The following is a 12,488-nucleotide window of genomic DNA, read 5'->3' as shown; positions in this document are numbered from 1 at the left end:
TTGACATCCTTAAGAAATGGGACTTGCTTTTGTTACTGTTGTTTTTCAGTCTAGCACTCTACGGTGGAAAAAGCCAGTATTTTTAAATGCCTCCATTTTTTAGAGGGTAAAGTCCGATTTGATGTATAAGAATCTTTTTTTTAACTCAACTTATTCAGAAATATTTCTAAACTCATTCAGCAGAATTATTTAGAGACAACAGCATTTTACCTTTTTGTTGCACTTAGTTTTCAGAACTAAGAGGAAATCGTCAAAGAGAAACAGATAAACATCTAGGAATCTTGTGCTTTCTAAGGAAAGAAAGATGATGAAATTGGGGCTGGAAACAGTAAGCAGAGGTTTTGTTTTGTTTTTTCTTTTTAAATCAAAGAATCTCTTAGAAAACAACACATGCTGGGGATCAGGGCACACGAGGCTTGCAGCTCAGGGGGCTCCAATCATGTGGGTCAGAAAACTGCATTATGGTTGAATTGATTTCTCCCTAAGGCACGGACTTGGTGTGAGCCCACCCTTCCAACTTTAAAGCCATTGTATTTGTAAGGCATTTCCTGTGGATCTAAGGTTACCTGGATGATATTTGTCGTGGTTTCAGCTAAGCCTAGGACACATCTATTGACTAACTGAACTCCAGCATTTTGGCCTCTTGACTCATCTGTGTGGTCACTGGCAAAGGTATACATTACCAGAAAAAAAGGCACTTTGTCATAGCTGTGGACTGAATTGCATCTCCCCCAAAATCTATGTGGAAGCCCTACCCCCCACAACTGTGTATCTGGAATAAGGAAGTAATTAAGATTAAATGAAAGCTTAAGGGAGGACCCCTGATCTGACAGGGTGAATGTCATCCCCAGAGCATGCGCTCTCTCTCTCTCTCTCTCTCTGCCATGCGTGGACACTGAGAAAGCTGGAAAGAGAGCTTTCACCAGAAACTGAATCAGCTGGCAACTTGACCTTGAACTTCCAGCCTCCAGAACTGTGAGAAATAAATGTCTGTTGTTTAAGCCACCCAGTCTGTGGTATTTTGTTATGGCAGCCCTAGCTAGACAGTCACTAAAACAATTTGTTTCTTAAGTTTTACAATGTGTCTATACAAGCTTTAAATAATCTTCATGAAACATTATATTTAAAAGTATATTTCTGATATCACTTTTGATAATAACTGAAGGCAAATAGGCTTTTCTACTTTTCCCTAAGAAGGGGATACTCATAGAAGAGAAATAAAATATTGGAATGAGATATCCCCCTCTCAATTTAACTCTATCCCTTAGAAATTAGAAAAAGAAATGGTTAGTGAAGTAAGTCAGAAAGAGAAAAACAAATATCGTATATTAACACATATATGTGGAACCTAGAAAAATGGTACAGATGAACTGGTTTGCAGGGTAGAAATTGAGACACAGATGTAGAGAACAAACGTATGGACACCAAGGGGGGAAAGTGGCAGTGGGGTGGTGGTGTGATGAATTGGGAGATTGGGATTGACATATATACACTGATATGTATAAAACAGATAACTAATAAGAACCTGCTGTATAAAAAAATAAGTCAAATTCAAAAAAGAAAATATTTTAATTTTTAAATTAAAATTTTTTAAAATTAAAAATTTAAATTTTTAATTTAAAATTAATCTGACAAAGGTTACCCTTTCCAAAAGTTCCCCAAATAGTAATTTATATTAGCATATCAAAAAAGAAAAAAGAAATGGTTAAATTTAAATGATTTTAGAGGAATAGGCAGTCCTTGAGGGGGATGTGACAGGCACTTAAATACAAGAAAAATCAGTAAATATTTTTTATTATTCTATTTATTTATATTTTTCTAGAAGTTCTTTCTCATATACATCTACCTGTGGAAACGAGACGTCTAAGGTTAAATTAATAAATAAAATATCTGGGATTCATTTTAGTCTAAGTTTAGAGGAAAGATACTTTCTGTATTTGCATAGAAGAGAAATTAGATATTTTATTCAATCTCGAATTGTCCTTGAATAGTTTTTTTAAATGTTTTCCATCACTACTAGAAACTCCTTTTTGCAAATTGGGCTGCAGCAAAGACTGCTGGTTGTCCCTTAAAAACCATTCTTCCCTTCTTCTGTAGTAATGAAATTTCCAAGTTCTAGTGGGTAGACGTTCACTGTGAATAAATACTACATCTCCCAGCTTTCCTTGTAGCTAAATATGACCAAGTGACTAAATTCTGACCAATGGAATATGAGCTAGAATGTAGGCACATTGGTGACTCGTGTTGGGGCCACAGAAGAAAGCAGTCTCTAGGATGGCAGAGCAAAAGGACATAAGAAACCCAGATCCCTTGTGGCTTCATGGAGTCAAGCTGTCACACAGCTCAGAATTTTACATGCGAGATAAATAAACCGGCCTGTCTCCAAGAGCTGGCTTAACATCCTAACCAACACACAGGGTGAGGAATGGGGCATTTGGACAATGCTAGACCTTTCAGACCCGTTAAATACTGCTTTCCCCACCTCTGCCACTCCTATCTGAATGATCGTTGTCAAAATGAAATAGCTCTGTTTTCTCCTTCTAACTTCAAGTATTTTAACCAACAGGTACGAGCATCTTCTACGTCTTAGACTTCATTCTAGGAAATGATGGTTATGTTAGCTACCGTTTATTGAGGCCCTAGTTTTCCACCAAGCAGTCAACGAATACTGGGCACTTCCTATGCATCAGTGATTAAGACAAAATCTCTCCTTCAAAGCGCTTTAATTACAGTGAGAGCATTTACATAATAAACACAAACAAGATTTAAGATAAATTCAAGAACTGACAGTGCTAAAGTAAATATGGGATTCCGGAAAAAGACGAAAAAGGACGACTAAGGAGGAAGACCGTAGGCACAGAGTGTTCACATTTATTATCCCAGGAGTTTGAAGCTATGCGCCACACAACCGGATCTGAGAGTCACAAACTTGAGCAGTTCTAACTCGATTAGGTCTTTATGTTTTCTCAGAGCCTGGCCTGTGGGGTTTTCAGCACACTGCTGGGAACACAGCAGCGTCACTGACTTATTCTAGTCCTGCAGCAGCTTGAACAACGTGTGTTCTCTAGGTGCTACAGCTGCTGGGCCATCCTATTTGTCTGAACTTTACCTCTTTTTCTATTTAGAAATACCAGTCTGTGGGGAGCAATGATTTGTGAAGGGCGTGCTGGCATGAATTCCAGTGGGAAGCTGGTTATGCTCCGAAAGTTATAAAAACTTGGACCTTCTGGGAATGAGAAAATGCACTTCATTTCAACACTACAGTTTTTAAGGCTAGAAGAAATTTTGAAACATAATATATTAGTGGTAGATACCATCATCATCAACAACACTTACAGAAGAGATTAAGAGAATTTAAACAATTTCCCCAAAGCCCACAGTTGGAGCTAGACCCCCTAATTCTTGGTCGAATGCTTTTTCCATTCAAAATGATGTCCTGTTTCTTCTAACACTATTACCACCACCGACACCATATCTCTATGCCAACTCCGAGCCAAAGTCCCAGTGACTTTAAACTTGATTTGACACACCTCTCTCTGATGAAATCTGACTAACGGCATGTGCTGTCAGACAGGAGCCTGGTGTTAGTAATGGTTACGGAGGTCATCCCCGTGCTACCACATTTGACTCTACAAGAAACTTTCCCCGAAAAGTTGGGTTGCACCATAACGACTCCTTCTTAGGCCAGCCTCCCACCCATGCTTCCATGACAAGCACCCCCACGCCAATTGATATGTGAATACACATCTGACGCGGCTTTTCACCAAGAGACTTTTCACGGTCATGTTCATCCAGCCTCTGCAGGGCCTCCCATCACGTCCACACCTGAACCCTAAAACTGACTCCCTGACCCACTCCCTGCGTCACCCTCAGGGTCATCTACCAACATTTCAGGTAGATAGATAAGCACACTTGACGGTCTTCGACTCATTTCCTCTTCATCCATTTCATCAATCATAAAGCCCTCCTGTTTTTGCCTTTGAAATAGCTCTCACATTTATCCTTTTTGATCCACGCCCATTTCTAACATTTTAGGATAGGCTGGTGCATCTCACAGTTGGGAATTTGGTAGATAGAGGGAAGAGATGAAAGAAAATCTCTGATGATTTCCGGTGGAGGCCAATTTTGCAGGGAAAGGCACAGGATTGTACACAGAACTGCGTTTTGCTTCATTACTTTTGGTTTTGGTTGGACTTGGCTTTGTCACAATGATATAATTATTTTTAAAATTGTAAAAGAAAGAGTAAGATTGTTATCTTTCCAAATGGAAGTGGGAGGGGAGTGGCCTACAGGTGGAGAATGGTTGAGAAACACAGGTCCAGGCTCTTCCCAACCCATCCCGCGTCACTGTGGCGCCTTCGGGCTGGTCTCTCTGCTTTGGTCTCCTCCTCTGGCCATTTTGTGTATTGCTTCCCATAACTCTTTCTTCAACACCCTTTTAAGCCTCTCATGTCCCTGAGCACTCAGTGGCTTCTTGTTGCCTGCCATTTCCTGGCTGCGTCCCTCTGGCTTTCAGGGCAGTGGCTATGATTCTGGAAGCCTGCTAAGGTGAGGCAGCCTGGCTTGGGTCCGGATGCTGCCATTAACTTGCCAAGGGACCTTGAGCACGATACAGAACCTCCCCGAGTCTCACCTGTGACATGGGATTAAATGTAACTTCTCTGCATAACTCACTGGAAGGACAGAATGCCTGAAAAAGCCCTTTGATGTAAAAAGCCGGGCACGTCTATCTTTCGAGTTGGCAGTCGCCCGCGGGGGTTATGTCCCAAGCTGACATCTGGCGCTATTCCTAAAATAGAGCAGGTTCTCAACAGGTGTGAACTGAAAAAGGAATTACCGCCTGGCACCCCCCCAAAAGATCTCAGGCAACCTCACAGCCCACAGGGCTTCACACACCGCAGGTGCTCCATCAAGATTTTGTGCAGAAATGAATCAATGAATGAGCGCAAATCTCATTTCAGTCGGGCAGCCCTTTCCCGATAGTATTTACTGAGCACCGACTCTCTGCCAACCGTTCTTCCAAGTGCTTATACAACCGTCAGCTCATTTAATCCTCACAACAAAGAGGGGACACTGCAGCATGGGGAGACTGCTGTTAAGTGGCCGCAGGTTACACAGGCAGCAAAGGCTGGGTTCGGAGGGGTACCCAGCAGGCAGCCTCGGGGATCACCCTCCTAACCATGCTGCCCTGAGCCGATTCTCTCAAGTGGCTTCTGCCTCCAAGGCTTTTCTCTTGCTGAGCTTTTCATCCAGGATGTCCTCCCTCCTGTCCTTTCACTGAACTATGCCCTTCGATTCCCCCCAAAGCCCGCCTCCCGTCCCATGGACCACATGAAGCCTTTCCTGGGTACTCCGGCATCAGACTCTCTTCTGGACTCATTATGGCAGCGCTTCCCAACTAGAGGGAAAGGATTATCCAGAATAATGACTTTCCTACCCTCGAATGGTACCTACACAATGCAATGCCGTGTTACATAATGGGTTCTCAGTCAACACTGAGAGTGTGACTGCCCAGCTCACTGGAGGAGTAAAATGAGGGTGGTAACAGCTGACATTGAGCGGTTACTATGTTCCAGACCTTGAGCTAAGCTCTTCACGTATGCTACTTCACTTTAACGTCGAGCTTGTAAGACAGATATCATTATCCCATTTTACTGAGAGAAAATGGAGGGCACGTGGCTAGTGACGTCATGGTTTGATCGAGCCGGAGTCTGCGTTGACTCCATAGGATGCTCTCTGATTCACACCTTCCATCGCCTTGGCCGTAAGGAAATGCAATTCTTGCCACCCTTCCATAAGCAACGGTTGGACAAGTTACAAGGTAGCAAAGATGTTGGGTTTGTAAAGAAAGCAGTTATTTACCTGCAAGAGTTAACTTTCTCCTTCACAGAGAAGCTGTCTGTTGCTTGGTGACAGGATGTTTTCTGCCATGTGTTCCTTAAAAATGTGTTTCAGGCACTGGCAAAACAAGGGAGGAAATCAAAGAGATGTTGTTAGTGATTGGAGGACAGCATATTCTAGAAGCTGGGGCAATATACTCTGTCTAGAAAGTTCCTGACATTTGGAAATGCCAGTAAATGCACATGGGAATGGGAAAGAATGGGGAAAATGCTTAGAAGGACCAGTTCAGGAATGGCACGAGGAGGGCAGCCTCCCCACACACAATGCCATGTGGATGAAGGCTTTGCTTCTTGCTAGATTCATAATTCTAGTGGGCAGCTGGGGACTTTGTAAGACTCGCACACTTCTCCTTGAATGCCAAACGTTTAGAAAGGGACATAGGTTCTAACGGATCCTTGTAGTACCTTTTATCTCTATCCCAAAGTGGAGGCCACACTATAATCTCCTGTAGATGTCTGCATTTTTAAAAATTGTCAAGCCACTTCACTTTTCCTTCAAGATCCCCTGAAAGACAAGACAGAGCCAATATATTTTTAAGTGCATGAGACATTACAGCATAAAATTTAACCAAGATCCACAGGAAGCATTTAGAGATATTGACCGCCCCTGGAGCCAAACCATATCTTACGTTCATTTAACATACTTCTTGCTGTTTAAATGCCTTAGAAAAACTCACTAATTTGAAATCAGCCTCTTGCAGAGAAAAATGAAGCTGAACTAATTTAACTCAGTAAGTTGGAAATGTATTGTGCATTTTTATTTCAATAATACTAACAGTTCCCTTAGTAGCTTTCTCATATGCCCTACATCACACAGCTTGTGATTACAGGAAGGAAAAAAAAATCAGACTAACAAGGACAAACGTATCCTTTTGTCTTAATCATAAAACATATATTCACTTCTTGGTAAGGTTGATTATTTCTTTTGGTAAGAACTAATTTTCTCTTTGAAGGTCTATATTAATTTTCCAATGTTTTTAAATAACATATTGCTATTGAGGTTTTGAAATGATTTTTGAAAACATGGAGGGCAAGTCGTAGACCCACAGAATCACATGGTTAGGGAATCCTTGAGAATTCTCCATCTTTAAGCTTTAAAGGAAGGCCACAAGGATCTCTTTCCCCAACAATGAGAATTCATTTTATTGAGAAATTCCTAGAAGAGATGTTATCTCCCTCACAAACTTATCAAAGTGAGTAACAATCTTCAAAATTACTTTAAAAGTTTAAAAAAGTCTGTCTTTAACTGAATTTTTTTGTCTGAATCACTTGATAAGCTGAATTCTAGTTCCTTGGATTATTTTAGAATTTCAACAAAAAATTTTAAAAAAGGAAAGCCTAAGTGAATGGTCATTTTATTTTTAAACGTGCAAAAGAAAAATATATATATCATTTCTGTACAGCTGATAATCATCATTTTGAATTGTTCCCTTTTGATGCTCCCCAGGAAATCTTGGTTTATGGACATATGTCACGACCTTCTTTATTTGAATTTGATTATACAGAGCTACCCAAATAAACTTAAGTCATCACAGGGCTTTCTCTTTTCCTATTCCCAAATTTTGGGTCTAAAGATTGCAGTTGGCATTATATTTAGATTGGCCCTGGATTTCAGTGACCTAAAAAAAATGACGGATGGTAATTTACTCTCCGGAAAGGCTTCCCATGCTGTTTACTCCCATTTGCTTTGTGTGTGGGTTCAGTATGGATGTTAAAAACAAAGTGCCTTCATCATCTGGGAAGTAGAACTTTTCCTGCCTGAACTCACATCTGAAAGCCTTGGAGACAGGGCCACGTCCTGCGTGAACTTGGAGTTAAGAGTTCTCATAGGGTTCGCCAGGATGTGACTGGAGCCCATTGTTTTGGGTGTGTTTGATTTACAATGCAAACTCAAATTCATATCCACATTTCGGAAAGCCATGACCTCAAGGCAATGGAATTACCTCCTAGGATGGAAGCCCAAATGGTTCCCAGGAGCCAGAGGGTCCCCCAACTCTTTGATTAAAGCTGACACTGGAGCTCTGGGTCACTCATCTCAGGGACTTACAGATTGACTTTTCCACCTTTTCCTGGATGGAGTGGAACACGATTTTCTCCGTGGCGTCTGTATTCCTTTTCCAGATGTCTCTTCAGCAACAAGGGTATTGAGTCAGCCTGTGTAGTGGGGCCACTAGCAGCTCAGGCAGGTGAAGGCGTCCACACTGTTCATTTTGCTCACACCACGGGGGAAGGCAAAAGCAGGTGGATCAGAACATCGCTTCTCCTTTCAAGGCACTGAGAAGTCCGGACACGAGAAACCCTTAGAGATTTCACTCAGTAATGGCACGACACACCTGTGAGCTTGCTAGGAAAATTTATAAGCCACGGACTAGACTTTGCGTTTGAAAATTCCACATTAAATTGTCTTAGTAAGCATCTATCTACCAGTACTAAATTCAGGGTCTGAAATGGGTTTTTTCAATGTGCTTAAGAAGTATTATTGAATGTGACTGACTGAAACGTTGCTGCTTTCCAATTAAAGAAATGAAAGAATCTTTCTTCAGACGTCTTGCGTCCCCAGCAATGGTGATGAAGGAAGAGGTCATCAGCATCACCTATAACACCACCCCCTCAATCCTCCTAAATGGGAAAACTGATGTCAAGATTTGAATGCACAGGAAAGGTTTGAATTTTGTTAAATCCCCCTAGAAATTGCATACTCCATCAGTGGCCGTGTAAGATGTAGTAATACACATATTTCAGGCTTGTTTACCCTTGTCACTGAAGAGTTTAGTTTTGCCCCTTGCCTTCTCCTTTTCCCTGGCCCTTGGGGGAGATTTCTGGTTTTGCCAACTGTGCTCCCACCCTTGCTGCAATGCAGTGAGGAGAACTGAGAGTTAACACTACACAGGTAGACAGGAAAAGGAAGGATTTTTGCTTCTTGGGTCAGTTCCTTGACTCTCCTTTGTTGGAGGGAATCAGGATAATGAAGATAAAATGAAAATAGAAGTTGAAGACGCTAAATTGATCTACATGATATAGAAAAGAGAGGAGAGGGAAAAAGACGTAGACAATTGTCAATAGGGAGGGTTTGTTCAAAGAGGCAGATGCCAGGAGTACACATAATGGGGAATACATGAAAGGAAACTTTAGTAAGTATTGCTATGGGTTATACATTGGATTTCCACAAATGGTATTTTGAGAAATGCAAGCAACATGAGAATAGCTCCTCCATTTGTTTCACCCGCTGGACTGTTTCTTTGAATGTGACGCTGTTTGAACCTGAAGGGTCCCAGCCTTTGTGCAGGTGACACATGATGCCTGGAGCCAGGTCTGTCGCTACTGCACACACAGGTACATCAAGAAGTATCATTGGGCTTCCCTGGTGGCGCAGTGGTTGAGAGTCTGCCTGCTGATGCAGGGGACGCGGGTCCATGCCCTGGTCCGGGAGGATCCCACGTGCCGCGGAGCGGCTGGGCCCGTGAGCCATGGCTGCTGAGGCTGCGCGTCCGGAGCCTGTGCTCCGCAACGGGAGAGGCCACAACAGTAAGAGGCCCGCGTACCGCAAAAAAAAAAAAAAAAAAAAAAAAAAAAAAGAATTATTATTAAGGGTGTGTTCACTTCCTCTTCTCTCCTCCAACCTGCTCATACCATACTGGTACTGAGTTCAGCTCTAAATGGATCCTGCCCTCACACTAAATATTTTTCTTGCTGTGGGCTCTCGCCTCTTCCCTCTTTGATGCTCACTCCAGGCCTAGGTTAAGTCCTGACCCTCATGACCCAGACCCTCAAGACCAGCCTCAGGTAGGTCAAGGTACAGTCGGTTCTACTATCTGTAGGTTCTGCATTCTCAAATTCAACCGACTGTGAACTGAAAATATTTGGGGAAAAAAAAAATCCACAAAGTTCCAAAAAGCCTGAATTTGCGGCACAGCAGCAACCATTTACATAGCATTTACACTGTATTTACAATATTTACATAGAACTTACCTTGTATTAGGTATTATGAGTACTCCAGAGATGATTTAAAGTTTACGGGAGGATGTGCATTGGTTATATGCAAATACTATGCCATTTTGTATACGGGCCTTGAGCGTCCTCGGGTTTTGGTGTCTGTCGCGGTCCTGGAACCAATCCCCTGTGGATGCAAGGGGAGGACTGTACGCTGTGGAAGGTTCTCTCTGCCTCCCCACAGATATCTTCACACGCCCTTATGCCCAGGCATCAGCCCTTGGATTTCAGAGAGGCTGGTACAATTGGCTCAAACGTCCAACAAGTCCAAAACTCTCCCTTAGACATTTATAAAGAGATGTTCCAAGGGCTTCTTGTGGCCCCTGGACTCCTGCTGTTTGTACACATTCTGTTTCTTTGCTGAACAGCACGGGCCAAATGCCACACTTAGCCCTTTGGTAGGTCTCCAGTGTCGGTTTCCACTGTAAACCCACTCGTGCCAAACATTTTATGAGTGTATGTGTTTATTTCACTGAAGATGTCAGATTATGGGGAGGGCTCACAGCCCACAGTCACCACCCACCACCCCATTTTGCTGGCTCCACTCTCTTCTTTGAAAGGAGAGAGCTCTCTCTCTCTCTCTCTCTCTCTTCCCTCTCCAACTTTCCCCTTTTTCTCTTCTAGCCTCGTGCTTTGCAATTTGTCCTGGTCTTTCACAGCCTGACTGTGTCCCTGGAGGGTCGTACCCTCCTACACGAGCAGCTTTATCACATTCCTTTTAAAAACATCCGGGACTCTTCCTTACGGGAGTTCTGCCGGGAGAGATCTTTCCCCACTTCCCCACCTACAGATGGCAGGTCAGAACGGTGAGCCCAGAAAGGTCAGAAAGGTGCATGGAGGATGGAGCTCTGGGGGCCAGGCTGCAAGGCTGAGGGACCACCCCCCCCGTCTCTGAACCTCAGATTCTTCTTTAAAATGGGGGAAGGTACTAGATGACCTCCCAGTTCTCACCCAGCTCAGAACGGCTGTGATTCTCGCTGGGGCTGGAAGGAATGAAGGAAGCACGGACTGCAGATGTGGAACGGCTGGGGGTGGGCAGGAGTGGAAAGAGGAGGTGTGGAGAGGCGGCAGTCTGTGGCCTCAGTGGCTGAGTTCCATGCTGAGCCATTAGCAGCAGCACTACCTGCTGGTCCTTATGGGAGGCTGGGGAGCTCCAATAACTGATTTCTCAGCAGCAGGTAGGGACGCCCGCAAAACACACAGCCCTGGGCCACTGCTCCAAATTTCCATGTTGTAGGGAACAGCTCTGGCTGCCAGTACCCACTGGTGTTCAGGGTAAATATAAAAACACCTAATCTCCCCCAGATATCAATCAGGAAAGAAACACCAGTGGTAAATAATTCAGACAAAGATCCAGGCAGAGATACTGGAAGCTTTTAGTGTTTTGGAAGGTCTCAGAAGAGCAAAAAAAAAGATATTTGATGATTGTAAAACTGTAAGTTTTTTTTTTTTTTTTTTTCATCTCTCCATTGGCTTTACTTTTCAGAAACATTAGGGAAAGAAAAAAAATTCTCTGTCATGAAAGATTGGACATAAAAGTCCTTTCCATGGATGGGCCTAGATCAATGGAATCTGCTTCAGTTTTATAATAAATAAATTTTTAGGTGGGAGATCAAGATGGCGGAATAGAAGGACACGGAGCTCAGTGATGCCCACAAACACATCAAAAATACATCCACACGTGGAACGGCTCTCACAGAATACCTACTGAACGCTGGCAGAAGACCTCATACAGCCAACGCTGCGAGAAAGATCACCGTGTAACCAAGTAGGACGAAGGAAAAAAAAGAAACGGGATGGGACCTGCACCCCTGGGAGGAAGCTGTGAAAGAGGAAAGGTTCCCTCACCCTGGGAACTCCCTTCACCGGCTGGGACAGAAAGGGAGCTTCAGAGGCTCAGAGGAGAGGGCAGCAACCAGCTTACAGCTGGCAGAAGAGAGAGAGACCAGCATACCTGGTTCTGGCCACCTTGCTGCACTCCCAAGCCCAAGACATGTGTCTCCTGGTATGAGTGGAGGCTGGGTGCTGAAACTTGGGCTTCAGTGGACTGACCTGGGGACAGGACTGGGGGTGGCTCTGCGGAGAAGCTGGAGGGGCTGGAGCGTGGCCTGGGCTGCAACTGGGGCTGTGTGCAGGATGAAGCCTGGGTCCGCCAAAGAAGCCCCACTGTTAACAAGCCCTTGAAGGGAGGAGCGGGGCCCTGCCAGAGCAGCCTCACCCTCACAGTGCTCAAAGTGGGCAGGGCTCCGCCTCTACGAGTTCTGGGAGCGCGGCCAGTGCCTGTAGTTGCCCACACACAGAGGTGGGGCTGAAATCTGAGCCCCGTCAGGAGACTTTGTGACTTTGGTGGATTTACGCTGCCGGCGCCTTTTTCAGATAAACAACTGTGGGACATCTGAGCAGATGCTGGTACTCCGGTGGCTGGCGCGGGGCTAGAGTTAGCCGCTGTGAACTTTGTGGACGCGTGAACGTGGAGGTGCGGCCAGGGTCTTTGCCAGTTCCGTAGCCCCCACAGTGGGTCCAGGTGCGTGACTACGGGCAACTAAGGAAGGTCCCGGTGCCTGTCTTCAGGGAATCTGTGCCAATGGATCCACGCTG

At 44.2% G+C, this 12,488-nt stretch overlaps 1 protein-coding gene across 1 annotated transcript in view; it reads right to left on the bottom strand.

Annotated features, from left to right (window-relative positions):
• The window catches only part of PLEKHG7 (pleckstrin homology and RhoGEF domain containing G7), an 81,954-nt gene that overhangs the window by 8,203 nt on the left and 61,263 nt on the right, over nucleotides 1-12,488 (bottom strand). The window contains 5 exon segments of the mRNA XM_059082466.2: nucleotides 211-290; nucleotides 5,863-5,878; nucleotides 5,881-5,966; nucleotides 6,298-6,405; nucleotides 7,948-8,123. Of these exon segments, the coding sequence (XP_058938449.2) occupies nucleotides 211-290; nucleotides 5,863-5,878; nucleotides 5,881-5,966; nucleotides 6,298-6,405; nucleotides 7,948-8,123 (466 nt within the window).

Source organism: Kogia breviceps, chromosome 12 (assembly GCF_026419965.1).
Source record: "Kogia breviceps isolate mKogBre1 chromosome 12, mKogBre1 haplotype 1, whole genome shotgun sequence".
Classification (NCBI taxonomy): domain Eukaryota; kingdom Metazoa; phylum Chordata; class Mammalia; order Artiodactyla; family Physeteridae; genus Kogia; species Kogia breviceps.
Note: the sequence above shows the minus strand (reverse complement) of the source record. Positions and strands in the feature narration are given on the sequence as shown.